Here is a 26,707-nt window from a genome sequence, read left to right on the forward strand (position 1 = left end):
CCCCCCTTTGTTTAGGTGTACAAATGCCTTCCGTGAAACTGCCCACCCCCACCCCACCCTCTGCCACTGTCCACTACAAGGCCAGGTAAACAATGATTCATATTTCCCCAAACCTAGCCATTTTATAATTTAGCAAGGTGCCCGTTGTTCTGTACCCATTAAACTGTTCTTAACTGCAGCGACATTTGAGGAGGAGGAGGATGGAAGGAGATGAAGAGTGAGAGAATGACGGGAAGGAGCAGTAAGAAGGTAAGACAGGATGGATTCAGAATGGTCAGATAAGGGACTTGCAGATTTTGCTAGGATCAGGAGTCACACTAAGAGACACCAGGAGAAGAATGCCATCTCCTCCAAGTTCAGCTAAGTCAACAGCACTTGTGAGGACAGGTGAAAAGATGAATAAGCTTGAAGCAGCATTCACTTCAGGGTAGGAGTGATACAACACTTATCACCTCTTAGGCATAAGAGTAAGACCATTTCTCACCTGTACTACCAAGACATCTCAATGCTAGTGCTGCTCTCTTTGGCAGCAGAAGCCTGTTTGCCAAAACCCCTTCAGTGTGTCTATTTCTCTTGCTGATACCTTTTATGAGTGCCAACAAATGGCCTAACCCATTGGCCGGCCTTCTGCATTCATCCTTCTAGAGCAGGGATGTCCAACTCCCAACAGACTGTGATCTACTCACATATAAAAAAACTCGCAGTGATCAGGTCAAAGTTGTCGAGCTTTTTTTTTAGGGAGGAATGCCCCATTGGGGGAGGGGGTTCAGGTCTAAGTAGCTGAACAATATCACATTATGGAGAGGAAAATTTCTGAGTAAGGGGGAAAGGTAGAAAGTCACTCATCAACAGGATGCTAAAGAAACAATCTGCCTCCTAGCAAGAACTCCATCTGCCGTTTCAGCGATCATTCAAAAATGGAGGATGGGCCAAGGGGGTGGGGCTGGATGCTATTATGCCACCGCAAAGGAACCTCCTGGGGATTGACCAGTCAAACGCGACCGACCTGTTGGACATCCCTGTTCTAGAGCAACTGATCAGTACAAGGGCTCCACCCTGGAGGGAAGTGACAATCGACAGATATATCAATGGAACACATGGGATTGCTTAAGGGCTCCCAGGCTCTTCTTCCTTGTTCAAGCTGATTGGCTCCATTCACAGTGCGTGGGCTGTCAACCATAAGCAGATGTTGGCTTTCCTGCCAATCACATGAGCAGAGACCCACATCCCTTCTGTATAAAGAAAGGAGAAGTGGAAGAGTTGCCAGTTCCCAGCTGGTGCCCAGAGGATTAGTAACCCAGGGATGTCACAAAAACATTTAGGAGAGCCAGTCCATGAAGCCACCTCAAGATGTGATGCTGTCTTCAATGGACTGGTATGACTTAAATGGTTTCATTTGTGTCCAGATTGGAAAGTATAACATCCCAGTCCAAGCTTCTTCATCCCCAATTGTTGCTGCATGTTGTGTTGAGCAACAATCTGGAAGCAGCTTCTCATAAGGCCAACTGATTAACCCAACCGATTCAGATCTACTGAAAAGAAAGAAAGCTGGAGAATCGGCATTTAGCCTCCCAAAGACACCTTCTGGAAAGGTATTTTGAACATGATCCCATCATGCTGAAGTTCTGGTTGGTGATACCTAGTCCAACATCCTCTTCTCACAGTAGCCAGCCGACGCCCCAGTGGGAAGCACACTGGGGTTATTTTTGAACTGGAAAGTAAATCTTCCCTGGGTCAGAACAGCTGGTGATTCTGGGTTTTATATGGTCTCCCACAATGTGGGATTGGTGGCTTGGATCGCTTGCCTGAGTCATCTGGAGTGGTTTGTTTGCTGGACTGTGTCAACATGGTGTGGGTCAGCTTGATTTAGCTGGCAGCTTGTGGTTCCTGGTGCTCTGGAATCTGGATGCAAAATACCAAGGAGTTCTCTTATGCAAGCCCATAGAAAGGAATGGGAATAGACAGTTCCTGGGCGCAATTGCTCTCTAGTGATGTAATAGCTTGCTCCTCAGCTAACAATTGTATTTTTTAATCAGCTCTGTCATGGCCAATGAATAGTACAATAGTTATTTGGATTGGAGCTAACAACTGAGCTTTTTGGCCAAACCAAAAGAAACTAGCAAGATAAGAAGCTGAACTCAGAGTAAGACTATACAGCTGAGGGGGTGGGATTGTGTAGTTAGGACAGTGCTAGACCTCTCTCAGCCCAATACCTAGGACAGGTGCTGCCAGTCAGAGTGGAATGCATGGAGGCAGATGGGCAAAGACCTCACCTGGCATAAGGTAGACCTTTCTGCTCCAAAAAGAAAATAATATGGTGGTAGTGAGTTGGGATGGGGCATAAGTTCAACTGAGTTCATATTTAAGAGCTGAAGATTCACATTTTCTGAACGAACGTGAGAATCGAAACACAGCCAGAATCTGAAATTTCTCTGAAATTCGCACTTTTCCAAATTTCGTAATGCAGTTCTCTAACTGAACAACGTTTACAAAATTGCATTTAACAGAGGAAACTGTGGCTAAAAATGAATGTATTGCTGGAGAAAACATATAAAAAATGCTTGAGGGAAAACGGTTTGTTAAACTATTTACAATAGTCAAAACTGCAAGCAAAAAAATGTGTTTTATTAGGAGATATTCACAGGAAAAACCTAAAGGAATTTCATTAGGATTAGGGAAAAATTCACAAATGGCTGTATGGAAAACTGAAATGAAGACTGCAAAACTGAGAAACTGAGGGACCTGAAATGGGTGGATCCCGCTGAGACCATATAACACTGGTTCTGAAAGACCTCAATTGGCTCCCAGTACGTTTCCGGGCACAATTCAAAGTGTTCGTGCTGATCTTTAAAGCCCTAAATGGCCTTGGCCCAGTATACCTGAAGGAGCGTCTCCACCCCCCATCGTTCTGCCCGGACACTGAGATCCCGCTCTGAGGGCTTTCTGGCAGTTCCCTCACTGCGAGAAGCAAAGCTACAGGGAACCAGGCAGAGACCTTCTCGGTAGTGGCACCCGCCCTGTGGAATGCCCTCCCATCAGATGTCAAGGAAACAAACAACTATATGACTTTTAGAAGACAGCTGAAGGCAGCCTGGTTTATGGAGGGCGGTCCCCGGGCGTACCTGGCCTTAAATGGGCTAGGCCACGCCTCCCCACCCGCCGATTGGCGGGCAGGGTCGCAGGCATGCCCTGGGATTCCCTCGATCTCGTGGTGGCTAAAGGCCAGCCCCCGCGAGTGTGGGAGGGGGGGCCCACAACCGCACCTCCTCCCAAGCTCGGAAGTGGGTTTAGAAGACAGCTGAAGGCAGCCCGGTTTATGGAAGTTTTTAATGTTTGACATTTTTTTGTGCTTTTAATTTTCTGTTGGGAGCAACTGATCTCTAGTGGTGAGCTGCTTCCAGCCTGAACCTGGGCAACATGACCTCCCCACTAGATGGGACCCCTCAGGAGCTGGGATGTGTCCCTGGTTGCACAGATAGGACTTACACACAAGCCCTTCAAAACTTTCCTTCTTGCATCCCGTTTTTCATCATAAAATGACCATTCCGTTAGCATAAAACATAGACCATGCCACCCAAACTGATCAGGGGATAAAGGCACACACCCAGAGACACTCCCCTCTCCCGTATATTTAGCCTGTTTACACCGAAAGCGGCACGAAAATGAACAGTCACGTTCTTGGCATCAACCTTTGCTGTTGAGTTCAGGCCAGAACAACTCCAAACAGCATCCCCTTTTCCAACCACAGTTTCATAACTCGCATATTTTCTGACGTAGCAATCCTCAGAAATTTCACAGGCACCAGATACTCCCTTCCCCTGCTAGCCAGTGAGGGCCATGTGCTATTAATTAAAATAAAATGTGGGCTATATTTGTATAGTGTGAGTGTTAAAACTGATGAGAAAATTGGGGGAGGGAAGCAAGAGGAAAAGAAGGAGGAGGGAGACAAATATGGATTTGTAAAAAAAAAGTAAAAAAAGTGGCAAAGCAAATTTATGCATTGCCGTCACTTTACTACCTAATTAATTCAGTCATTTTTTTTTTAAAAAAATCCAACCACAATTTTATTTATGTTCCATTTACCACATCAAAAGTGCAAAGGGGAAGGGGGGGGGAAGAACACGCACACACAACAACACTCCCCACACACTGATGCTAAAATAATACCTCAAGGCATCTATTTTTAATCAGTCTAAAAAAACACAAAACGCTGGATTCTATACAATCTCTCTTGGGCAGACCACCAACGCTCGGAAAGGGAAACAGCCAAGTCTTCCAAGCGCCCTTGCTGGCTGCTGAAAACTGTTCTTGACAAAAAGAGAGAGGGAAAGAGAGAGAGAGAGAGAGAAAGAAAGAAAAAAACCCCACAGAAATCCATAATGGCCTCAGGCTCCTCTCCAATCTATTTTCTGCTCAGCTGGTTTTAAATGAAGTTATTATGAGTCATTAAAACACCCGCAAGCTTGTGGAAGTCAGCCAATTACAATTTTAAATTTAGCCTGTTCTCTACCCCAGTCCCTTGGTTTCTTCTGTTGCCCACAAAAAACCACTGGGTTTGCTCTGGTTTAATTTCTCTCTCTGTGTGTCTGCTCCTTACACCCCCAAAAAAGACCCCCCTCCCCTCCACACCCAAATTTCACTCAAATTTCACATATATATACTTAAAATCATATTGCATAAAGAAGCAGATGGCATAAAATGTCACACACAGAGACCTTCCCAGTTTTGCATGTCTCAGATTACTACTAATTCTATCACACATATACTCATCAAAAGTGCGTCTTAGTTTTTGTTTTGAATGTACACATAGTTCAACAACAGACGTCTAAGCGGAGCATGACTGTCAGGGTGACATCATCATACCTGAGGTCTTATTTCATTTTCAAACCTACAGGATAATGGTCTGGGCCAGACTGTTAAAGGAATATAATGCCTGCCCCCGACAACTCCCAACGTCCGTGTAAGTGAATCCCTTCCTGAAGGATCAGTCACACAAACCACGCTAGACTGTTGCAATCCTGGTGCAGAAGTAATTGGCATCATCTCCCCAAATCCACATTGGGCAAGGGGGACAAAGACTCTAGGAACAGAGGAAGACATGGAGGGCACATCCTGGGAGCTGAATCAGAGACCAGATGCTCTACCACTGATCTAGTAGGTCCTGGTGACAGGCATCGTTAACTATTTCAGGGTCTTCTGCAAACCCCATCCATGTTGTGGCCAGAGGAGATGACCCACCCACTCATCCTCGCTACTGGAAGACAGAAGCATCCCCACAACAGCCTTGAAAGGCAGGCCTCTATGAAGAGCATGACTGCAATGGAGCTGGAGAGTTTAGGTGGCATCCTGTGATCTCTTGGTGTCCTCTGAGTTACAGCAGATGTTTGACTGGATTCTGAGCCTTCCTGACTCCCCTGAGGCGGCTGCTAATGCCTAGATGGCTGCCACCGGACTGTTGTCAGCCAGGGCTCCCGCTTCTTCTCTGGACCAGCTTTTCGCTGCCCATCCACATGGCTGCAATGAGCATCCCGCCCTATGCTAATAGCCGCAAGACAGATGAATGCTCAGGTGTCACTGATAATATGGCTTCTGCCTCTCACCCTCCCTCCACTCCGTGAGCAGACAGTGAAGGGCGGCTGAGAGCTTTCTCAGCGCGCCACCAAGACATCAATTCTGCCTCTTGATTTCCTTCAGACAACAAGAGCGCGAGGCGTGCACGCTCAACGGGCAGCTTCTTTAAAGGGAATTTTAGAAGGGGTGGGTGGGAAATCAGCATTTTGGAGTGGAAAGCACAGGGGAGGCAGGCTCAAAGGCACCCGGGCCATTCTTCCCATGAGGAGTGCAGTCAGATGTTTGTGAATCTGTGGAACACTGCTGAGGATGGAAAGAGTGGAGCATCTATTTTGGGTCCATGTGTCGTTTTTGGTTCAGCAAAACAACAAACAAACCCCCAAACCACACACACACACACACACACACACACACACACACATGAGAGAAAGTAAGATTATTACATAATTGCTGCTCCCCCACCCTTAAAGTAATGTTCTATCCAACAGACTGAGCTGGGAAGGGGTGGGGTGGAATGGGGGCGATGGCGACAAACCCCATTCCAAAAAAACCCAACAGCCTGTGTTCCGTTTCAGAAGGCACAGAGTGTACTGTACGGCCTATAAAACTCCAAAACAGCCTCCAGACACTTCTGCAATCGTCCTCCATCAAAACACTTTGCCTTGCATACAAAAATAAGATACAGGGCTGAACGGAATACACAATCAGGCCATTACAGTACAGAGAGGCTGCTACTTAGCAACGAGGGGGCTTTAAAGCTGAGATGCAGGAGAGGAAGCAGAAATCTGTCGAGCCTGTTGGGCAAATGATAAACATTAGCAGGTTTTTGTTGGGTTGGGTTGGGTGGGGGGGGGTTTGAAGGGGGAACTACAGAAGCTATGCAAAAAAAAAAAAAAAAAGAGGGGGGGTGAGGAACAATAGTGTGTGTGCTTTTTTGGACTGCGTACATTAAAATAACAAAAGGGGGGAAAGGAGAGGGCAAAGGTTCTGAATAAATAAATCAGCTCATCATCTGATCTTCAGCTGACGGCTAGCTGCAAACATGGTTGAAGTCCCGTTACCTCCACCCCCCCAAAAGGATGGAGGGGTGTTTTCTAATACAGTGACCTCCGCTGAACTCTTAGAATGTTCTCCATCTCGTGCAGATGTCTACCAGCTTTTTAAAAAAATGAAATGAAATGAAATGAAAACATGAAGGGCTGGCCAGAGGGTGGAGAACCCATACAGTTTGCAGAACCGCCAACGGCACCGGACAAAAATAATCCATGACTTATTGGCTTTCAGAAGGGTCTCTTGGCATCATCTCTGGTGCATGGTCGGGGGGGGGGGAAGGGGGGCTCTCGTCAGAATGCCGTAAATAGCGGAATGGAAGGGAGCTTCAGAAACAAGAACGAGAGACAGCAAACAGGAGTGCTGAGAAATAAAATGTATTTCATCAGGTAAAGGTTGCTGGGGGTGGGGGTGCGGGAGGGGAGGGAAACATGCTGGCTGGCTGGCTGCATCAGCAGCAGTGAAGATCTTTGCCAGAACAGGAGCTCAGACGCAAAACCATATTATTGTAGTCAGCTTAAACTCTGAAAGCTGGGGGGGTGTGTGTGTGGTGGTTTGAAAGGCAGGAAGGCGGGGTGGGAGAGAGAGAAAGAAATGTATTTTTCATCAGCAAGTGTATAATTTATAAACAGCATTAAACAGTTTGTGTTTTCTTTCTCTCTTCCCCCCTCTTTCTCTTGGGTTGGACGGCACTCAAGCCTGCATTAATTTCTGCTCTGGGTACAGTGTGTTCTTGGAGCCGCATCTGCCAGTGATCATAAACTCTCTGGAATGCTGGCAGAACATCCAGACCCTGCCAGCAAGCCGATGACATCACTCTGGGAATAAATTCGGGATGGCGGCCAAAACTCGAGGCGGCGAGAAGGGGAGGGGAGAAAAGGAAGAGAGTGGGGTTTTTTAAGAGAGACTCTGGAACAACATGAGCACTTCCTTTTCCTCTTGCTCTTTAAAAAGCCCGCTCCTTTGGGTTGCATCCAACTCACTTTTACTCTGAGTAGACCTACTGGAATTAGTGGACCGAAGTCAGCTATGCCTGTTGGCTTCAGTGGGTCTGCTCTCAGCATGACGGACATTGAATGGAGGCAACCCTTTGGGGTCACTTGGCCAAGGATGCTGGGAACTGGAGGCCAACTGGGATAGCTCAGCTGGTAGAGCATCAGACTATTAAGCTCAGGGTTGTGCATTCGAGCCCCATGTTAGGTGAAATATTTCTGCATTGCAGGGGATTGGAATAGGCGAGCCTTCCAGTTCTGTGATTCTGTGAACACCTGGAGGACCCCAGATTAGCCACTCTGATCTAGAGGAAAAGATACTTGATTTTTAAAGGTGTCCCTAGAACTACTTGAAAATAAGTCTTTGAGGGCAACAGTGAAAGGGAGGGAGAGAGAGACCAATGCCAAATGACTCATGTTAAAGGAGGGCTGAGTGGGTACCATGGAATATTCATAATCAGCTTCACTGCTTAGGGGGGAAATGAAAGCACAAGAATATTGACACACCGTGCAGATTCTTTGAATGATGTGGGAAACTTGTTTGACTAAGGGAAGTAGAGTAGCATAGAGGCAAGGCACTGGATATTGTAGGTGGAAAGGGTGCAAGGTGCAGGAGCAGGAAAATGAGAAAGTACGGAGTCCAGTGGCAGGAAGAACAAGAGGCAGGAGAAGGAAAGGAGGCCGATAAACTCCTTCCCCATGAATTCTCCTCATTTCTGAAGCACACAGGCTTTGGTCAAGAAGGTTGCAACTGGGTAGCAAGAAGATGGTCCTGATTATTACTGGAGGAAAGCAAGACTTGGGGTGTCAGATAGGGTTGCATTTGAGGCCTTGCATCAAAATAAGCAGGGTAAGGAGGGCTGCTGGTAACAGTTCGGTTGCTGTCTCTCCCCCCCTCCCCATTTAGGTCTTCTTTTGTTATCCAGTGCATTTTGCCACCCCTTGTTCAGCAGCCTCATCTACACCAGGCTGCCAAATCCACCCGTCTGTCTCTAGCAGGACACTTCTCTATTCATGTCACACAAGCAGCTGAAGTCAAATAGCCGGCACTGCCTCACCTTCCCTTCATGGAGACATAGACATCAGAGGGAAGGGAAAGGAAGGCAGCTTCTCCCTTTCAAGGCTCTCATGAAGAAAGAGGAAGTGGGTGACAAGAGGACAGACCCCCCCCCCCCGGGACCCCCCAAATTTCAATTGCACCCAGTATATTGCTCCAGCAGTCATGGTGCAAAGGTTGCTTGAAGTTGACTGTTCATATAAACAACAACAGACCCAGAATGAGCTAAAAGGTGAGACTTCTATGGTGAGGGACTTCCCCATTTACTTATGTCATCAGATCAACAGGTACCATGGACACTCAAGGTGCCAAATAGATCTATCATAATTTGGGAGGCGTTAAAAAGCATCCTCCACTTTCAAAATGGCATAAGATCTGTGGATCTTGGGGGACGCTGATGGCAACTCACTCATGGTGGCAAGACTAGGGTGCCTTTGCAGCCTTGCTCACTGGGAGCAGAAATACCCCGCTACATTGATGAAGGCATATGACCGGGTTGGAAAGATCAATAGGGGAAATGGATTGCTGCCACTCTCATTCACCTGAAACTCATCCTCAACCCATCTCTGCAATTGCCAAAATAACCCTCATTGAGGAACCGGAGCAGAGATGGGCATCTTGGGCTCCTTATCCTGGCACACTAGTCTACTCCTCTCTGCCCAAAGCAAAAGGGTCACACGGGTGAGTTAGGAGGCAGAAAGTGTGGCCAATCTGAGTTGGATCCAGAGTTTGTAGTTACCTAATGGGGCCTTAGGAGCATTTCATTTTTACCATATGCCACTGCCCCACGTGTTCCATGCCTATGTTAACAAAGAGGGTTTGTGTGCTTTGGATACCTATAGCTATTTCAAGCATGCATGCAATGGTTGCTATAAACACTGCCATGAGAAAGCACACCCACACAAAACTATAGACAGAAAGGACAATGATGGAGTGGTTTTATTGGAGAGTGGCACTGTGAGTATTGATCTTTATGCCACTTGGTACAACATTTTGCAACACTGTGCCTCTGTGCTCTTTGTAGTGCCCATGTTGTGATTGTCTGCTCATCGGCCTTACAAAGGCACCATATGGAAAAATTACATTGTTATTATTTCTAAATATTATTCAGCTCATTATCTGCTTTGCACAAACATTTCAAGCAAACGTACAAATGCAAGCAAATGCATGATGCAACAGAGGAAAACAAAATATTTAAAAAACAAAGCAGTCAAACCATAACAACAAGCTCACCGCTACCTAACATGGGTATCGTCAACAAAAAAGGGGAGAGGATAATCAACGGCTGGCAGGAAAAGAAACAACACTCAAATGCCGGGGAGAAGAGAACCTATTAGTCTGGCTGTTGTTGCCAGGCGAGCCTCCCTGGGGTGAGCATTGCATAGACAGGAAGCCATCACCAAAAAGACCTCTTCATTTTTAGGAATTTGCTTTGGGCATGATCCTCTGGAAGTGGAAGTGGGTGGAAAACACCCCTCGAGAGCATTCTGAACAGCAAGCTACACCAGCCCACTCATAAGATGAAAGGAAAACGAAAGGGAGATAGAAGAATCCACACCTGGGGCCCAGTAGGTATTTTGCTTATGCACCTACATGGTTTAAGAGTGGATTAGAGAAATTGCTGGAAGAAGAGGGTGCAGAATTAGGAAGGGCTCTTAGCTGCTATGGCTCAGTGGAGATCTCTTGCTTTCAAGGGACCTGGTTAGCCACTGCACTGCCCCATCTCTTCTGCTTTCCTAAGATTCACTCAAAAATAATCTGGAAGTGTGTTTCTGATTTACCCTCCTGGTTCCCAATCCAACAAGTGATCTGTGGTCAGGTTTCCCTAGATGGATCAGGGTGGGGAGCCATCAGACGAGGGTGTTAGCAGAAATATTGTTTCCTCTTTTCATTATTGTCCCCTTTTCCTCCCTTCTCCAACCATATCCCCCCTTCCAGTTCTGCAAAACTGTGTCGCTAAGATCACATTCACTGCCAATCTGATTTGGGGAAGATTTCTTGGCTCTAAAACCATGACGACTGAAACCTAGGGATGAACCTAAACCATCACATTATCCCAAATAAAACTATCAGGTTGCCTCTCTGTCGCACACCCAGAATCCTAGTCAAAGCCAGGGTGGATAAAAATCAATAATCTAAATTTAAAAAATAAATAAATCAGATTTTAAAAAATTTAAATTGGATTTTTAAAATAAAATGCTTTTGTAGGAAAAAATCTTTCTAAAGATAGTTTTCTATTTAAGTTACATTATAGTCAAAAGGAGATTCATCAGGAAATAAGGATTTGTTTTAAGTTTTTCATGTGTGCTAAAACTCAGTCTAAGGTGTGGGTTTTTTTTAATGTTTAACCACATCAGCTAACAAACATGGATACATATGCTATAATGTTATTGTTTTAGTTCAGGGATGTCCAACCAGTAGATCGCAATCTACTGGTAGATCCCTGGCTGATCCTGGTAGATCACGGGATCCTTATCAAGTACAAAAAGTTAAGAGGGGAAAGCTTAAAAACTCTGTGCAATCCTCCCCCCAAAATAGCTTAACAACTCTGGGCAATCCACCCACCCACCCACCCCACCCACGCTCCTCCTCCCTCCAATGACAATGGGTAGACCACTGCCAGTTTTTTTATACTGGGAGTAGATCACAGTCTCTTGGGAGTTGGACGTGCCTGTTTAGTTAAATAAATTGTTTAAATTGTTATCAAGGAAATTATTATTTTTCTCCTCCCAATAAAGTACAGCAGAAAAGTTCTCCAAATACAAACAGTTAACTTATTAAACCTCACAATAATTTCTATGTATTTTAATAGTAGAATCATAGAATCACAGAATCATAGAGTTGGAAGAGACCACAAGGGCCATCGAGTCCAACCCCCTGCCAAGCAGGAAACACCATCAGAGCACTCCTGACATATGCTTGTCAAGCCTCTGCTTAAAGACCTCCAAAGAAGGAGACTCCACCACACTCCTTGGCAGCAAATTCCACCAAATCTTGTAATTTTTGATATAACTGTAAAAAAAAAAACCACTCTGAAAATTTATCATTCCAAAAATGAAACCTTCCTCTGGTTGTAAATATTAAGATTATACAAGCAAGAATTAGACTTTCTGCAAATAAATAAATAAATCAAGTCTTACTGACTAGTGATTTCAATCGTGATTTCAATCAATTTGATTTCAATCGAACCCACCCTGGTCAAAGCTAAGCCATTCTTAGCAGCACAGGAAGATGCCTTATATACCATGTCATGTCCTTGGTCCATCAAGCTCAGTATTGCAGTATTATAGCTGCCCTCCAGGGTTTCATATGGGAGACAAATCCCAGCTGTACCTGGATATGCCCCACCAGGGATCTCATCAGCTCTTCTCTCTTCAGGACTGGTCCATTTGTGGGTGGCTGCATTTCCGGTGGACACAGACTCAGAGAATGGTGAGAAGAGGCCCACAACAAGGATTTCAGTCCTCCGGCACAAAGATACACACATTTCTGATGGCAGCGCGGCAGCCCTGACCTCCATAGGGCACACGGGATCAATCCTGTTATTTAATGCAAGGGTTTATCATTTGCTAATTGATTTCTTAAAATAAAAAACCCCTCTATCATCAGGTATCGCTCGTAAACACTTGATTAGTTAACGCACATCCAAAGTGAAATTAAAAAACGCCACACACACGCTGCTCTAACTTCAATTAAGCCCGAGGTTTTACAACGATATAGCCAAATACTACAAAACATGTTAAGTGCAGGCAGGGGTGGGAAATGGGACAGACAGCAGATAGGGGGGCTGGCTGGTCCACCTAGGGAGTCAATTTCTAATTAAACAAGTTGTGAATTTATCCGAGAGAGAGAGAGAAAGAAACAGGTTTTTAAAAAAACAATCCGTTGTTCCACTGTTAAGAGGAGGCCTTCATTCAGTCAAATCAGTGTAAGCTTATCTGGGGATGGAGGGAGAGCAAAAAAAGGAGGGTGGGGGCAGAGAAAATTGGAATAAAACAGCCCAAGGGGGTGCCGGTAGCTTTCATAAACAACAGCCCTGGAATTTAACGCGGTTGTTTTCGAGCACCAGAGCAGCTTCTCCCTCCCACCCAGGCAGGCAGGAAAGGGGGAAAAAAAACCTTTCATGATGACAAACTTGGCTCAACGCTCACTGTACATACTGTACCCGCAAAGCAGGCAGCCAGCCAGCCAGCTGCTGGCACTGGGCCAAAACGACAACAACAAACAGAGGCAGCGTGTGCCAGAGAGGAGAGGGAGGGAGGGAGGGGAAGGGAAAACACAGCTGAGAGGCAGCAGAGCGCTCTCTCCACACGGGCCGACACTGTGCTGTCCCCACCGCCGGACAGCGCGATGGGACACTGGGGAATCACCGGCAGGTTTGGCCAAACCTGGTTTTGCAATCCGGGTATTCAGTGGTTACAGAATATTCACACACAAACACACACACACACACAAACACACACACCACTCTCTCTTGCATGCATGCATGAACACAAAACATGAATTCTGCATATCTTGTTTCCTAACATGATCTATTCAGCCAGCCGGCTGCTTGCATGGACTCAAAAGCTGGATTTGGGGTCTGGTTTCAAGGTAATGAGGGGATGTGGGTGGTGCTGTGGGTTAAACCATAGAGCCTAGGACTTGCTGATCAGAAGGTCAGCGGTTCGAATCCCCGAGACGGGGTGAGCTTCCGTTGCTCGGTCCCTGCTCCTGCCAACCTAACAGGTCGAAAGCACGTCAAAGTGCAAGTAGATAAATAGGTACCGTTCCAGCGGGAAGGTAAACGGCATTTCCGTGCACTGCTCTGGTTCGCCAGTACCGGCTTAGTCATGCTGGCCACATGACCCGGAAGCTGTACGCCGGCTCCCTCGGCCAATAAAGTGAGATGAGCGCCGCAACCCCAGAGTTGGCCACCACTGGACCTAATGGCCAGGGGTCCCTTTACCTTTACTTCAAGGTGATTGGGCTAACCTATAAAGGTCTAAACATACCGGGACTCAAATATCTGAAGCAAGACCCCCTCGCTGGCTGAAAATGTGCAGGGGTCCCTCCTTGACACTCTGCCACTGGCAGGCGCACATTTGAGGTGAGGCAAGGAAGGGCCTTATGTTCAGTGGCACCTTGTCCCTGGAAACCCCTCCATCCCTGAAGCATATCTGCCACCGACGCTCATCCTGGCCCATTTCAGTACCAGGTAAAGACCTAGTTATTTGGATTGTTTCACCGGTTTGGATATATTTGTGATTTGCACTGCACCTCAGTTTAAGAACTTACAATGAACAGTGAATTTGCAATGTTTCACATAGATAGATAGATGGTAGATAGATGATTGATAGATAGATGATAGATAGATAGATAGATGATAGATAGAGATGATAGATAGATAGATAGATAGATAGATGATAGATAGATAGATAGATAGATAGATGATAGATAGATAGATATAGATGATAGATAGATGATAGATAGATAGATAGATAGATAGATAGATAGATAGATGATAGATGATAGATAGATAGATAGATAGATAGATATAGATATAGATATAGATATAGATATAGATATAGATATAGATATAGATATAGATAGATGATAGATAGATGATAGATAGATGATAGATAGATATAGATAGATGATAGATAGATTTGCATTTGTGCTGAAACCATATACTTCCTCTCCATAATTTTTTGGCCCTATAAACAGGATATAAAAGTGGACAACTACATTCCGATTATTTTCAGAGGTAGGGCTTAATTTCAGGAGGTCAAATGTCCCTCAATTAACCTCTCCCCAACACAACTGAAATCCCCCCCCCAATTTATTGTGGCAACTGACATCCCCAATTCCGAAAAATGTCCCAGGGAACACACGGAGCTTCAGCAACCCTGGCATATTTTGTCACCTGTCAGAATTAACCCACCTGACTCCAGGAAAAACTGAAAGAAGGAACAGACTTTTGCCCACCCTCTTATCACCCTCAAACGTAGGTTGAAAGTTCTTTTTATACCTACAGAGACGTTTTTGCTGGGTGGAAATGTGGAGCTCTGCTGGAGGGACGAAGCTTCCCTTGGAATATATTCCTATATTTCTAAAATTGGCCTGGCACCGTACCATGCGCTCACCATTAAAAATCTTCCTCAGTGGTAGAGCAACTGCCTTGCACACAGAATTCATTTCAATCCCTGGCTTCCAGTATGTTTCTGAGCACAATTCAAAGTGTTGGTGCTGACCTTTAAAGCCCTAAACGGCCTCGGCCCAGTATACCTGAAGGAGCATCTCCACCCCCATCGTTCTGTCTGGACACTGAGGTCCAGCTCTGAGGGCTTTCTGGCAGTTCCCTCACTGTGAGAAGCAAAGTTACTGGGAACCAGGCAGAGGGCCTTCTCGGTAGTGGCACTCAGCCTGTGGAACACCCTCCAATCAGATGTCAAGGAAACAAACAACTATCTGACTTTTAGAAGACAGCTGAAGGCAGCCCTGTTTAGGAAAGTTTTTAATGTGTGACATTTTAATGTATTTTTAATCTTTGTTGGAAGCTGCCCAGAGTGGCTGGGAAGACCCAGCCAGATGGGCGGGGTACAAATAAATTATTATTATTATTATTATTATTATTATTATTATTATTATTCCTGTAAAGCTGCACAAACCCTCGTCTGAAACCCTGGAGAGCCACTGCCTCTCAGTGGAGAGAGAGCTAGATTGGACCAAGGCATCTCCCTTGCTTCCTCTGTTTTGGCTGCAGTTTCCCATCATGCTCAGCTTCTGCCCTTTGACAGCAAGGCAATCAACAACTGAGTTGTTTTCAGCACCTTCCAAAACCATTTTTGGTCCATCAAGCCTACCCAGGCATGTAATTTTAGCAAATAATTTTGACATGGGAGTTTAATAGTTATAAAGTGTTTTAAAATTACTGGTTTTATTTTATATTTAAAGGGTTGGGTTTTTTTTTTTACAAAATGTAACCTGCTTTTAAACTGGTGCTTTAAATGAAGATTTTAGACCGTCTGTTGTGAGCCACTCAGAGGTCTTTTGTTCCAGCAAGCAGTATCTAAATTTTGTTAAATAAATACATGCAAATCTCTGTGGACACCCTGCAACTGTTGCTTCCTTCCCATGATTACAGTGAGGACCAGACTGTAAATACTCCAGAAGCTAACAACTGGGACATGGTAGGAGAGCCCTATCTGTGTCCAAGGCTAGTGTCAGGAATCAGCATAACTGGGCAATCGCCAAGGTCCGCACTGCAGCAGTGAGTCCACAGTCGGCCCTTGGAGCCCCCAGGCCTTGCTTCTGCTGCCGTCTCTTGCTGCTATCACCTGTTCACCTATCTCTTCTAAGCAAGCGAGCCAGGGGAGAGATGCAGAGGGCTTGCCTTCCCCTTTCTCCTGGGACAGCTGTGTAGCTAGGACTCAAAAATAATATGGTGAATGAATGAACAGCAGTCGGGGATGAGGAACAAATTTGTGGTGGGCAGGAGGGGGGTCGTTAGCTTTCTGAATTTTAATGAGAAACTATCTAATCTGCCTCCTGCCAACCTAGCGGTTCCAAAACACGTCAAAGTGCAAGTAGATAAATAGGTACCACTCCGGCGGGAAGGTAAACGGCGTTTCCGTGCGCTGCTCTGGTTCGCCAGAAACGGCTTAATCATGCTGGCCACATGACCCGGAAGCTGTACGCCGGCCCCTTTGGCCAGTAAAGCGAGATGAGCACCGCAACCCCAGAGTCAGCCACCACTTGTCCTAATGGTCAGGAGTCCCTTTACCTTTTACCTAATCTGTGCATCTCGAACCAAGAACCAAAACACAGCCATCCTTTGAAATCTACACTTCTCCAAATTTTGTGATGCTGTTTTCCAGCCAATGAATATGTGCAAAAATGTGTGTACGTATTAGAAGAAAGGGGGCATAAAAATGCATTTGTATATGAAAATTGATTGTTTTGAGAGAAAATGCAAAAAAGTACATTAGTCAAAACTGCATGCAAAAACTTGGGGGATGGGGTTAGAATCAAGATGATGATGAATTTTCACAATGATTTTTTTTGTGTTAACAGAAGAATGCCTAATGAATGCAGGAATGTGAAATGCTGATTCTAAGGTCAGAAAAAAATGAAAAACTGAGAGAAACAGAATCTGGCAGATTTCTCTCTCTCTCTGCACAAAGGCTCTGTGCCTTTATGTGTGAGGAGGTGAGTCCGTTCAGGAAAGGGTCCAAACCTTTGAGCCCCATAATCACCACACCATCAAAATCATGTGAGAGAGACTCCCAGCCAGCCAGCCACAATAGTCAAGGTGGTATGCCGCCGTCACTGAGCATGCTCTGTCCTGACTGGGCGGTCTTGCTGCCACTTCAGTTCTCTTGCTTAAATACCACCCACTTTCTGCAAAGCTTGGGACACATAAGCTACATAAGGAGCACCATTCAGAGAACTGAGTACAGTGGTGCCTCGCAAGACGAAATTAATTCGTTCCGCGAGTTGCTTTGTCTTGCGATTTTTTCGTCTTGAGGAGCGCGGATTCCCCGGGTATTAACGGCTTTAAGAAAAAGGAAGCAAACCCGCAAGACGTTTTCGTCTTGCGAAGCAAGCCCATAGGGAAATTCGTCTTGCGAAGCACCTCGAAAAACGGAAAAACCTTTTGTCTAGCGAGTTTTTCATCTTGCGAGGCATTCGTCTTGTGGGGCACCACTGTATATGGGATGGCTGCACACCGAGTTCCTCCTGCAAGTAAGTTTGGGACTGAATTAACTTTCAGGGTACCAAGCCTCCCACTTAGCATTCCAAGCCCTTGATAGCCATTTAATTAAGGAGGCTGCATAATTTGAGCCCAATCGTGAGATTCATTACAGGAAGCGAGTGCCTAATTCTGCAACAGTTTTACTAATGCAATTCCAGTGGTTGCTCGGAGAATGCAGCTTTCGCAACACATACACAGAAATGCAGAACGTATTGGTGGAGACAAAGACGAGTGAAATAGGGGGAGCCATGTCTGTCCATCCTGGAAGGATGGAATAGTAATCAGCCACTTGGGATTCAAAGTCTGCCGCTCCAGGGCTGTGCTTAAGCACCTGCAGTATCAAGGAGCCAAAGAAAACCATTCAGAACGACAAGACCTGGCTATGAGGACCTCTGACAAAGTGTAACCAATTGGCTTTAATGGCTGGGAAATCATTGAGAAATTGTAGTTTGTACTCTTCAACAGGGCAAAGTCTGAAGCGTGGCTCATGGTCTGAATTGGTATGCATTTAAACCAGCACTGTCCCTAACTCCAATGGCAATCTTTAGAAGTATGTTTCTGGTGTATGGAGAACTCTCAGGAGGGAGGGAGGCCACAGCTTCTAGAGGCCAAGGAGTTGAACTTCTGTGCACCCAACAGTCCTTTGTCCTAGCACAATGGCTACCATTATTTGGTAGCCTGTTGTCAAGTGGGCACAAGACCACACTATGGACTAGAAAGCTGTTGGTTAAATTTTGTGCTGGACATGAGCAAGCTTCGCCATTTTTCTCTTGACCAAGCCTGTCTTTGCAATACAGGGATAATACCGGCCTAACTTACAAGTGCCAAAATCCCAACAGAGCAGAAAAGACTATTTATGTATGTGACCATAGCTGCCTGGATGTTAATGGCCCAGAGATGGAAAGAAGACAAAGTCCCTGCCAGAGAAGAATGGCAGATTAAGTTGATGGACTATGCCAAAACAGCAAAAATGACCAGAAGAGTCAGAGATCAGGAAGGCCAAAATTTTAATAAGGAATGGGGAAATTACATAATTTATCTTAAAAACCATCGTAAACAGCTAAAATCATTAGTAGGATTGGAATAACACTTGTAGTTGAATTTTGGATATAATGAAGATGAAAAAGATTTGGATTATTATAAAAGATGCAGCAGGAAATGGTTAACAAACAGACCCACAAAGGGGAGGAGGAAAGTACAGGAGATTCTTTGGAATCTTGTTTTTATGTTGGTTGCTGGATAATTGATTGTAATTTTTTAAACTGCAAAACTATTTTTTTTAATAATAATAATAATAATAATGATAATAATAATAATAATAATAATAATAATAATAATACTGGCCTAACTTACCATGCCACCCGAGTGCTTAATGGGGGGTGATATGATAGCCATTTTGAAATATCTGAAGGGCTTGTCACTTTGAAGATGGAGCTGTTTTCTGCTGCTCCTGAAGGTAGGATCTGAACCAATGTATTCTGACTAAACATTAGGAAGAACTTCCTGGTGGTTTATTGCTGCTTGGCAGGGCAACAGACTACCTAAGAGGCTGGTGGACTCTCTTTCACTGGAGGTTTTTAAATAGAGATTAGATGGCCAGCTGTTTGGGATTCTTCAGCTGTGATTCTTGCACTGCAGAGGATAGGACTTGGGGTACCTTCCAACTCTACAATTCTGTGATTCTATAGGGTTATCTCCATAACCTCGCCACCTCACACTCTTCACCTCCAGAAGCCCACACAGCAAGCTGCAGACACAAAATAATCCATGCAAAATAAGAAAAGCTGTTCTGTTCTTACAAACTGAGACCTAACTCAGGCTGGTGACCAGGTATGTGAGCTTTCCGTTATCACACAAGCATCCTCAACAGGCAGACCAGAGTAATATTTCACAGGGATGAAAAGGGAACAAGCTGGGTCACAGGTTAACAGCAAAGAGGGCCAACTGTCTGCAAACAGCTCAATTTGGTGGCTTTGGGAAACCTTGTTTTACACACACCTGTGATTTGATTCATTCTATGTTCTCCATGGAACATAGAGTGCTCACTGGAAGGACAGATCCTGAAGCTGAGGCTCCAATACTTTGGCCACCTTGTGAGAAGAGAAGACTCCCTGGAAAAGACCCTGATGTTGGGAAAGATGGAGGGCACAAGGAGAAGGGGGCGACAGAGGACGAGATGGTTGGACAGTGTTCTCGAAGCTACCAACATGAGTTTGACCAAACTTTGGGAGGCAGTGGAAGACAGAAGTGCCTGGTGTGCTCCATGGGGTCACGAAGAGTCGGACATGACTAAATGACTAAACAACAACAAACAACAAATGTTCTCCATGATGAAGGGATATGGGAAAATGAGAGGCTTGCAACCAATTTTAAAATACACATTTCTCCCAACTTTGTCTCTCTTTTGGAACAAGTCCTGCCTCATACATACGCACCAGTCACTATTTATAAGGAGGGGGTGACAGAACATGAAATGCATTGACATCGGTTTTGGTCCTAAGTGTTCATCTTCTTGTACGCTGTACACTCAATATGATGATGATGACGATAGAGTTTCAGCATAAATTCAGATTAAGCTAAAATACCATTAACCTGGAAAGTGGATGGGGGGAAGGAATGCCCCTCCCCCCATTTTTCCAAACTTACCTGAATGAGCCAATAAGTGCATCCGGAGCCGCAGGCTGTCAAGGAATCTTTTCCCACACAATTCACACCCATAAGTCTTCATCCCACTGTGTAGTTTCCTACAGAAAGGCAAAAGATGGGTGGAAAGTGAGTCCTCTTGGTATGCTCAGAGATTTTGAGTGCCGGGGTGGAAAGAATTTATTTTTAAACACCAGCCCTTAACCCATGGGGATGTTTCACAAAAGCTACTGTTACTGACAGATTCTCATCAGTTAAGAATCACAGAAAATATATTATATTTAACTGGGAGGGTTAAGCAGGGGAATTTTTAAACAACCGCATAGGCTTGTTGTAAAAAAAAAAAAAGTATTCAAGACTTCTCCTGAAGTATTTATACATACAACCAAACAAGGTTCTAAAAGACGTGAGCATGCTCACAGACAACAAAAAAACCATCTCTCATACACCTGGGCTGATGTGACATGTGATAGGTGGGTTTTTGTTGTAGCCTTACTCAACCCAGCCTCAGTTCTGCAACTGCATAATGGGTGCTTTTAAAGACCGGAATGGAATAGCCACAGACAGGTTGATGCTATAATTTTAAACATGTTTCCACCCCACCCCACCACCCCCAATCTACTGATGGACCACCTTTCATGGTGGCTAGTAGGGGCTGCTGAGAAGAGGAGTCATAAAGTGCTTTTTACATTTACCGGTATATAAAAAAAATGTGGAAACAACTGGTAAGAAGAAACAGCAATATATGAGTTAAGGAAGGGCAGAAATGCCAACAGAATGATTGGAAGCGGGGCGGGTGGGGGATGAAGAGGAAAAGGTACTTAATCAACATCCTGGGAGATTTATTTTCCTGCTTCCATCTCTACTCCTAACCCAGGGCTGTGAATCTAGACACTTCCCAAGACAGGTGATGAAAGGCACCCATCCATGGCCTTTCTGGTTGGGAGCGTGCACTGTCTCTTTTATAAAACAGCTGCTCATCAAAGAGTGAACTGGTGAAGTTCTTGAGCCATTGGTCTCGCGGCCCAAATGATATTTAGCAGGCTGAGCTATATATGTCAAGATGGGGCAGTAGCAGGATTGATCCCAAGAAGACAGAGGAGGAAATAGTTGCCCAACTTCCATCGGTTTTAAATTCCCATCACTGAAATTCGTCTACATCCCTATGACAAAGACACATGGAGCAAACAGCCACCCAATCACAGCTAAGCTACAGACTGTATGGAGTATCACCCCCCCTGTCAATCAAATCCCTTCCCCAAACAGGCTCAAAGGGGCATGAACTATGAGAAAAGCAGCTGCCTAGGGGCACATCCCAGACACTCAATGGGGGTACAAAGCAAAGCAGGTGAGGGGTGTGGTTTAGATAGGGGGTGTGGTCTAGAGAGAGTCCCAAGGGCAGATTTGGGAGGTCACCAGGTCTGGGGTTCCTCAGGGTGCACTAAAAGTCCCACACAGGTTTCCCCCCCACATTTTAACAGTGGAGAGGGTCACTACAACCAGAAAGCGGGGAATGTTGCCACAGAATAACACTGCCTAAATGTAGCAGTGAAAGGAAGACTGAACAAGTTTAGTTGCATAGTGCAGAATATAATGGGGGGCACAACCTGATCCCACATTTTTTGCACCGGGGGGATTAACCACTTCAAGCCAAGATGGTTTTGACCCTGAAATGGATTGATTGGTCTTCTGCATATAAAACAATCAAACAGGTTGAAGCTCCTTGATGGCCCATCCACTGCCAATAGGTGTGCAAGGTAAATGCTAAAATGCTCAGGTTTAAGCAGCCCTCAGCTGAAATGCCCTCATACCCACCTGCAAAATTTGCCCCTCTGTTCACAGGTGGCAAAACTAGGAGACACGGTTGTCCATCTCCAAAAAGTTTTTTGCAACCTTTTTGCACCCTCCCTTTGGTGGCCATGGAAGTGCCTCATTTAATTTTCCCCGCTCCCACTTCTTTGCACTTATACTTGCTACTTCCAGTGGCAATGGTGGTGCCTTCCAGCGGCCATGATGCAGTGTGATTCCAAGAGTGCCCCAGGAAGAGGGAGAGAATACTTTGGCAGGCCAGAGACCTCTGGGTGCAAGGGAGACCCCCAGTGCTACTGGCTGCCACAGCTTGCAGTTAAAAAGCTGAAAAAAGTAAATACTATGAATCACCAACAATGCTGGACATATGCAAGGGAATAATTATAATTATAATTATAATTTATTATTTAAACCCCGCCCATCTGGCTGAATTTCCCTAGCCACTCTGGGCAGCTCCCATCGAGTGTTAAAACAATACAGTATTAAATATTAAAAAACTTCCCTAAACAGGGCTGCCTTCAGATGTCTTTTAAAGATAGGATAGCTGCTTATTTCCTTCACATCTGATGGGAGGGCATTTCACAGGGCAGGCGCCACTACCGAGAAGGCCCTCTGTCTGGTTCCCTGTAACCTCACTTCTTGCAATGAGGGAACCGCCAGAAGGCCCTCGGCGCTGGAACTCAGTGTCCGGGGTGAACGATGGGGGTGGAGATGCTCCTTCAGGTATACAGGACCGAGGATCTAAACTACCTCACTTTTGAGCCCCTGTGCCCCATTTTGGCTGGATACCAGATAGAGAATTCGGTCAGAAATGGGAATAGCAGCAGAAATTGCCACAAGTCATCTGAAGTCAGGAATGGAAATCACACAAGGAAATATGAGCAGTGGTCATATTCATCTTGTTGAGTTTGCAAATCTTCCATAAATAATTACATTATTTTCTGCATTGTTTCTGATGTTTCCCTTCCATTGAAATTAATTACACACAGGCAACTCCCATTTTAGCTGCAACCGATATGTGTGTGATTGCACACACACGCACAGGACCAAACCTGGAAATGACCCAGAAACTTCATAAAGACATCACTGAAACGTCACTAAAAGGGTGGGACAGGGATGGAGCAGGGGCGGAATAGAGTGTTTGCAGGCTTTTCCAATGGATTCTGATTTCACACGATTTCACATAAGAGTGCAATGACCCGCAACGCAACCCCCACACAAACGGGGCGTTGCCTGTAATTAATTATTTTTGTTTTAACCATGATGGATAGTGAGACAAATAATGCAGTCTTTTGTGGAAGCCAAACTGTGGTGGAACGGAAACAGTGCTGATTGCAACAAAGTCAGGGTAGGCAGAAATCGCTGCTTCCTTACACTGGGACTAGGTGGAAGCATGTCATTTTGGAGAAGACACAGCATTGCCCCACATTTTCAGAGCTGCATGACATCCCACGAGGGCTGAATGTGCTGTTCTGAAGAGCCCCTTTCCATACCGAAGGACACACGAGTGTTAGAAGAGAACCACAATGCCAGTAGAATGTTTGCAGGCTCCTCTTCCCTGCTCCCTCCCACTGCCCCAAGCAAGGCATTTGAACAGGGTGTCAGAAATGACAAAAGAACACATTAATCTTACTACACCCAATAGCTCAACTACAGATCTACATGGCAATCAAACTCGGTGTCCCAACCCTTCCATTGGTTACATAACCAAGTCTTTGTTTTTTTTTTTGTTTTTTTAAATAACAACAGTGCTTTGGCTTTCGGCAAGTCATTTATTTGAAATATCTCTATCAACAAATTTCAGCAGGAACAAAAGTTTTCCATTTGGCACCTGCTTATAGCATGATGTTATCGTAGCCAATCTCATACAGTCTCTTTCAGCAAGGTCTTTAAAGCACTTTATCTCTCAGGCTCCTGGTAGCGAAATATGATTGAAATGTTCTATTTATGCTCAGTGGATTAAGGCTATTTTATTGCCACACACATAAGGAAAAAAAAGGAAAACCCTTGCAGATGTAAGCAAGGTATTATAGCCATCCACGCTGTTAAGATCTGAAAGAGAAAGATCAATAGACAAGTCGACCATTTTCACTAAAGTTGTGCTTTTAAGAAAGAAGGAATGGAGGGGGGGGGGAGAGACCCATGAAAACACATTCAAAGTATGTGGGTATTGATTCCCAATTATACACTCCCAAAATGGCACAGTCCAGAAAAATGATCTGCACTTTTTAATATTCGACATCTGACTGACATCATAAATTCCTAATCTCTTGTGCATCCTGAATAAGTAAAGAAATGTCCCTCTAAGCAAAGTAAAGCCACAACGTGGTGCAGAAGGGATTATGGAGGGAGACACACACCGTGGAAATCTCCTTCTGCTTCAAGAGAACACAAGTGATCCTCCTGGGGAGGTTTGTGCCACAGGTTAATACGAATGCACAGGTGAAGACAATTCTTCTGGACTGGTGCTGAACAGGCTGACACAAATAAATCAGCCCCAAACTAGCAAGCCACCCGTCTACAAGCTGTGCCTGCCATTGTTCTAGCAGTTGGAAATTTGGGAGTCTTTTTCCTAACAGCACAGCAGATTGCTATGGCTTGCACATGTCCCAATCTTAAAGGGGGAGAGTCAGAAAGGTATGTTTTTATCAAGCCCGTGATACATGTATATTTATCAAGCAAAGCTCTAGGAGTAATACTTGTTGTTGTTTAGTCGTTTAGTCGTGTCCGACTCTTCGTGACCCCATGGACCAGAGCACGCCAAGCACTCCTGTCTTCCACTGCCTCCTGCAGTTTGGTCAGACTCATGTTTGTGGCTTCGAGAACACTGTCCAACCATCTCGTCCTCTGTCATCCCCTTCTCCTTGTGCCCTCAATCTTTCCCAACATCAGGGTCTTTTCCAGGGAGTCTTCTCTTCTCATGAGGTGGCCAAGGTATTGGAGCCGCAGCTTCATGATCTGTCCTTCCAGCGACCACTCAGGGCTGATTTCCTTAAGAATGGATGCGTTTGATCTTCTTGCAGTCCATGGGACTCTCAAGAGTCTCCTCCAGCACCATAATTCAAAAGCATCAATTCTTCGGCGATCAGCCTTCTTTATGGTCCAGCTCTCACTTTCATACATCACTACTGGGAAAACCATGGCTTTAACTATACGGACCTTTGTTGGCAAGGTGATGTCTCTGCTTTTTAAGATGCTGTCTAGGTTTGCCATCGCCTTTCTCCCAAGGAGCAGGCGTCTTTTAATTTCGTGACTGCTGTCACCATCTGCAGTGATCATGGAGCCCAAGAAAATAAAATCTCTCACTGCCTCCATTTCTTCCCCTTCTATTTGCCAGGAGGTGATGGGCCCAGTGGCCATGATCTTCGTTTAGTAGGAGTAATACTACTAGCCATTGAAGACTCCAACTTAAATACCTTCTTATAAACCTTCATATCAAAGTCAACCTTTGCATGCAGAGGGTACTGGGTTCAACTGGCATCATCTCTAGGTACAGCTGGGGGAGGTCCTGCTGCTGCCAGTCAGTGTAGACAATACTGAGCTAGGTGGACCAATGGTCTGACTCAGCATAAGGCCATATGGTAACTGAAGAGGGTTGAGGCTTCTACTGAATTTTGGCATGCTGGTTTTGTGAATGTGATCGCATGGGACAAGACTGCACACAGCTGAGCATATCCTGGGTCAAGGGGGCCATGCTAGAAAACAGCTACTGACTTATCAAACCATTCAGAGAGTCCACTGAAAAAAAGAGCCAAGTCATGTGAGCTAAGTGGTTTTCATTCAGGTTCTGAATACTGTCACCAACAACCTCCCAGAGTGGCCTCTACCTTCCCTCAACTGCCACCACAGGGGCAGAGGGGAGGGGAGAAGAAGCAGTAATAGTGATATTATCCATTCTACTGTAACATTATATATATCACAAGAAGATCAAACCTCTCCATTCTGAAGGAAATCAGCCCTGAGTGCTCACTGGAAGGACAGATCCTGAAGCTGAGGCTCCAATACTCTGGCCACCTCATGAGAAGAGAAGATTCCCTGGAAAAGACCCTGATGCTGGGAAAGATGGAGGGCACAAGGAGAAGGGGGGCGACAGAGGATGAGATGGTTGGGCAGTGTTCTCGGACCAAACTGCAGGAGGCAGTGGATGACAGGAGTGTCTGGCGTGCTGTGGTCCATGGGTTCATGAAGAACTGGACACGACTAAACAACTAAATAGCAATAACAACAACAACCCACAGCCTTGGTTCCACCTGAAATATGATTGCAAAGTGGGAGGCAATGCCTACAGTTGAATACATCAGTGATACATCCTTTTTCTATGCAGGTGCCAATTGTATGCAGAGGGTCTCAGTTATGAACCCTAGAATCTCTTCTCACAGGTAGAAGGGCTGGGAAAGTCTTCTACCTGAGACAACAGAAACCAGCTGCCAAGATACAGTGCCAATACCATAGGCCTTGTTTGCCAAGGCGACAAACCTGGACTAGAAACAACCCAGGAACCTAGTCCTTCAAGCAGCTAAAAATTGGACAGTGGTATTCATGAAAGTTCGTCTTTCCTCACTCTTCCTGCGGAGCCAATACCAACGAATTTGTGGTGGGCAGTTGGCTTCAAGAAACTGGATGGACTTTACTCCAACTCTGGGAATATTTAAGTAAGCCAGAGCCCCAATCATAGATGGTGGCTTGCAAAGATGACCTACTCATGAGAGAAGTTATCTCTGAACAGTGAGCTTGAAGCAGAATTGACAAGGGCTTCGTCCCCACCCCTTTTTAAACTATTGAGGAAGACTGGAGCTTGTGGGGGGAGAGAATTGCTGTACTCCTGCCTTCCGCAAAGGCCACTGGAAA

The 26,707-nt window shown here is 45.3% G+C and overlaps 1 protein-coding gene and 1 long non-coding RNA gene across 5 annotated transcripts in view; one reads left to right on the plus strand and one right to left on the minus strand.

Annotated features, from left to right (window-relative positions):
• The window catches only part of ZBTB16 (zinc finger and BTB domain containing 16), a 203,219-nt gene that overhangs the window by 99,411 nt on the left and 77,101 nt on the right, over nucleotides 1-26,707 (minus strand). For all 4 annotated transcript variants that reach the window (XR_013833338.1, XM_079954708.1, XM_079954707.1 and 1 more), the window contains exon 3: nucleotides 20,054-20,151. Coding sequence is in view for 3 of the 4 variants with exons in the window: in XM_079954708.1 (XP_079810834.1) it covers nucleotides 20,054-20,151 (98 nt within the window). In the remaining variant the exon portion in view is untranslated. The remainder of the gene's footprint in view (nucleotides 1-20,053; nucleotides 20,152-26,707) is intronic.
• LOC307204531 lies at nucleotides 6,966-12,735 on the plus strand. Its single transcript, XR_013833733.1, has 3 exons — nucleotides 6,966-7,010; nucleotides 8,521-8,902; nucleotides 12,049-12,735. It is a non-coding gene; the product is annotated as an uncharacterized lncRNA (long non-coding RNA).

Source organism: Podarcis cretensis (genome assembly GCF_951804945.1).
Source record: "Podarcis cretensis genome assembly, chromosome: 15".
NCBI classification, from domain to species: domain Eukaryota; kingdom Metazoa; phylum Chordata; class Lepidosauria; order Squamata; family Lacertidae; genus Podarcis; species Podarcis cretensis.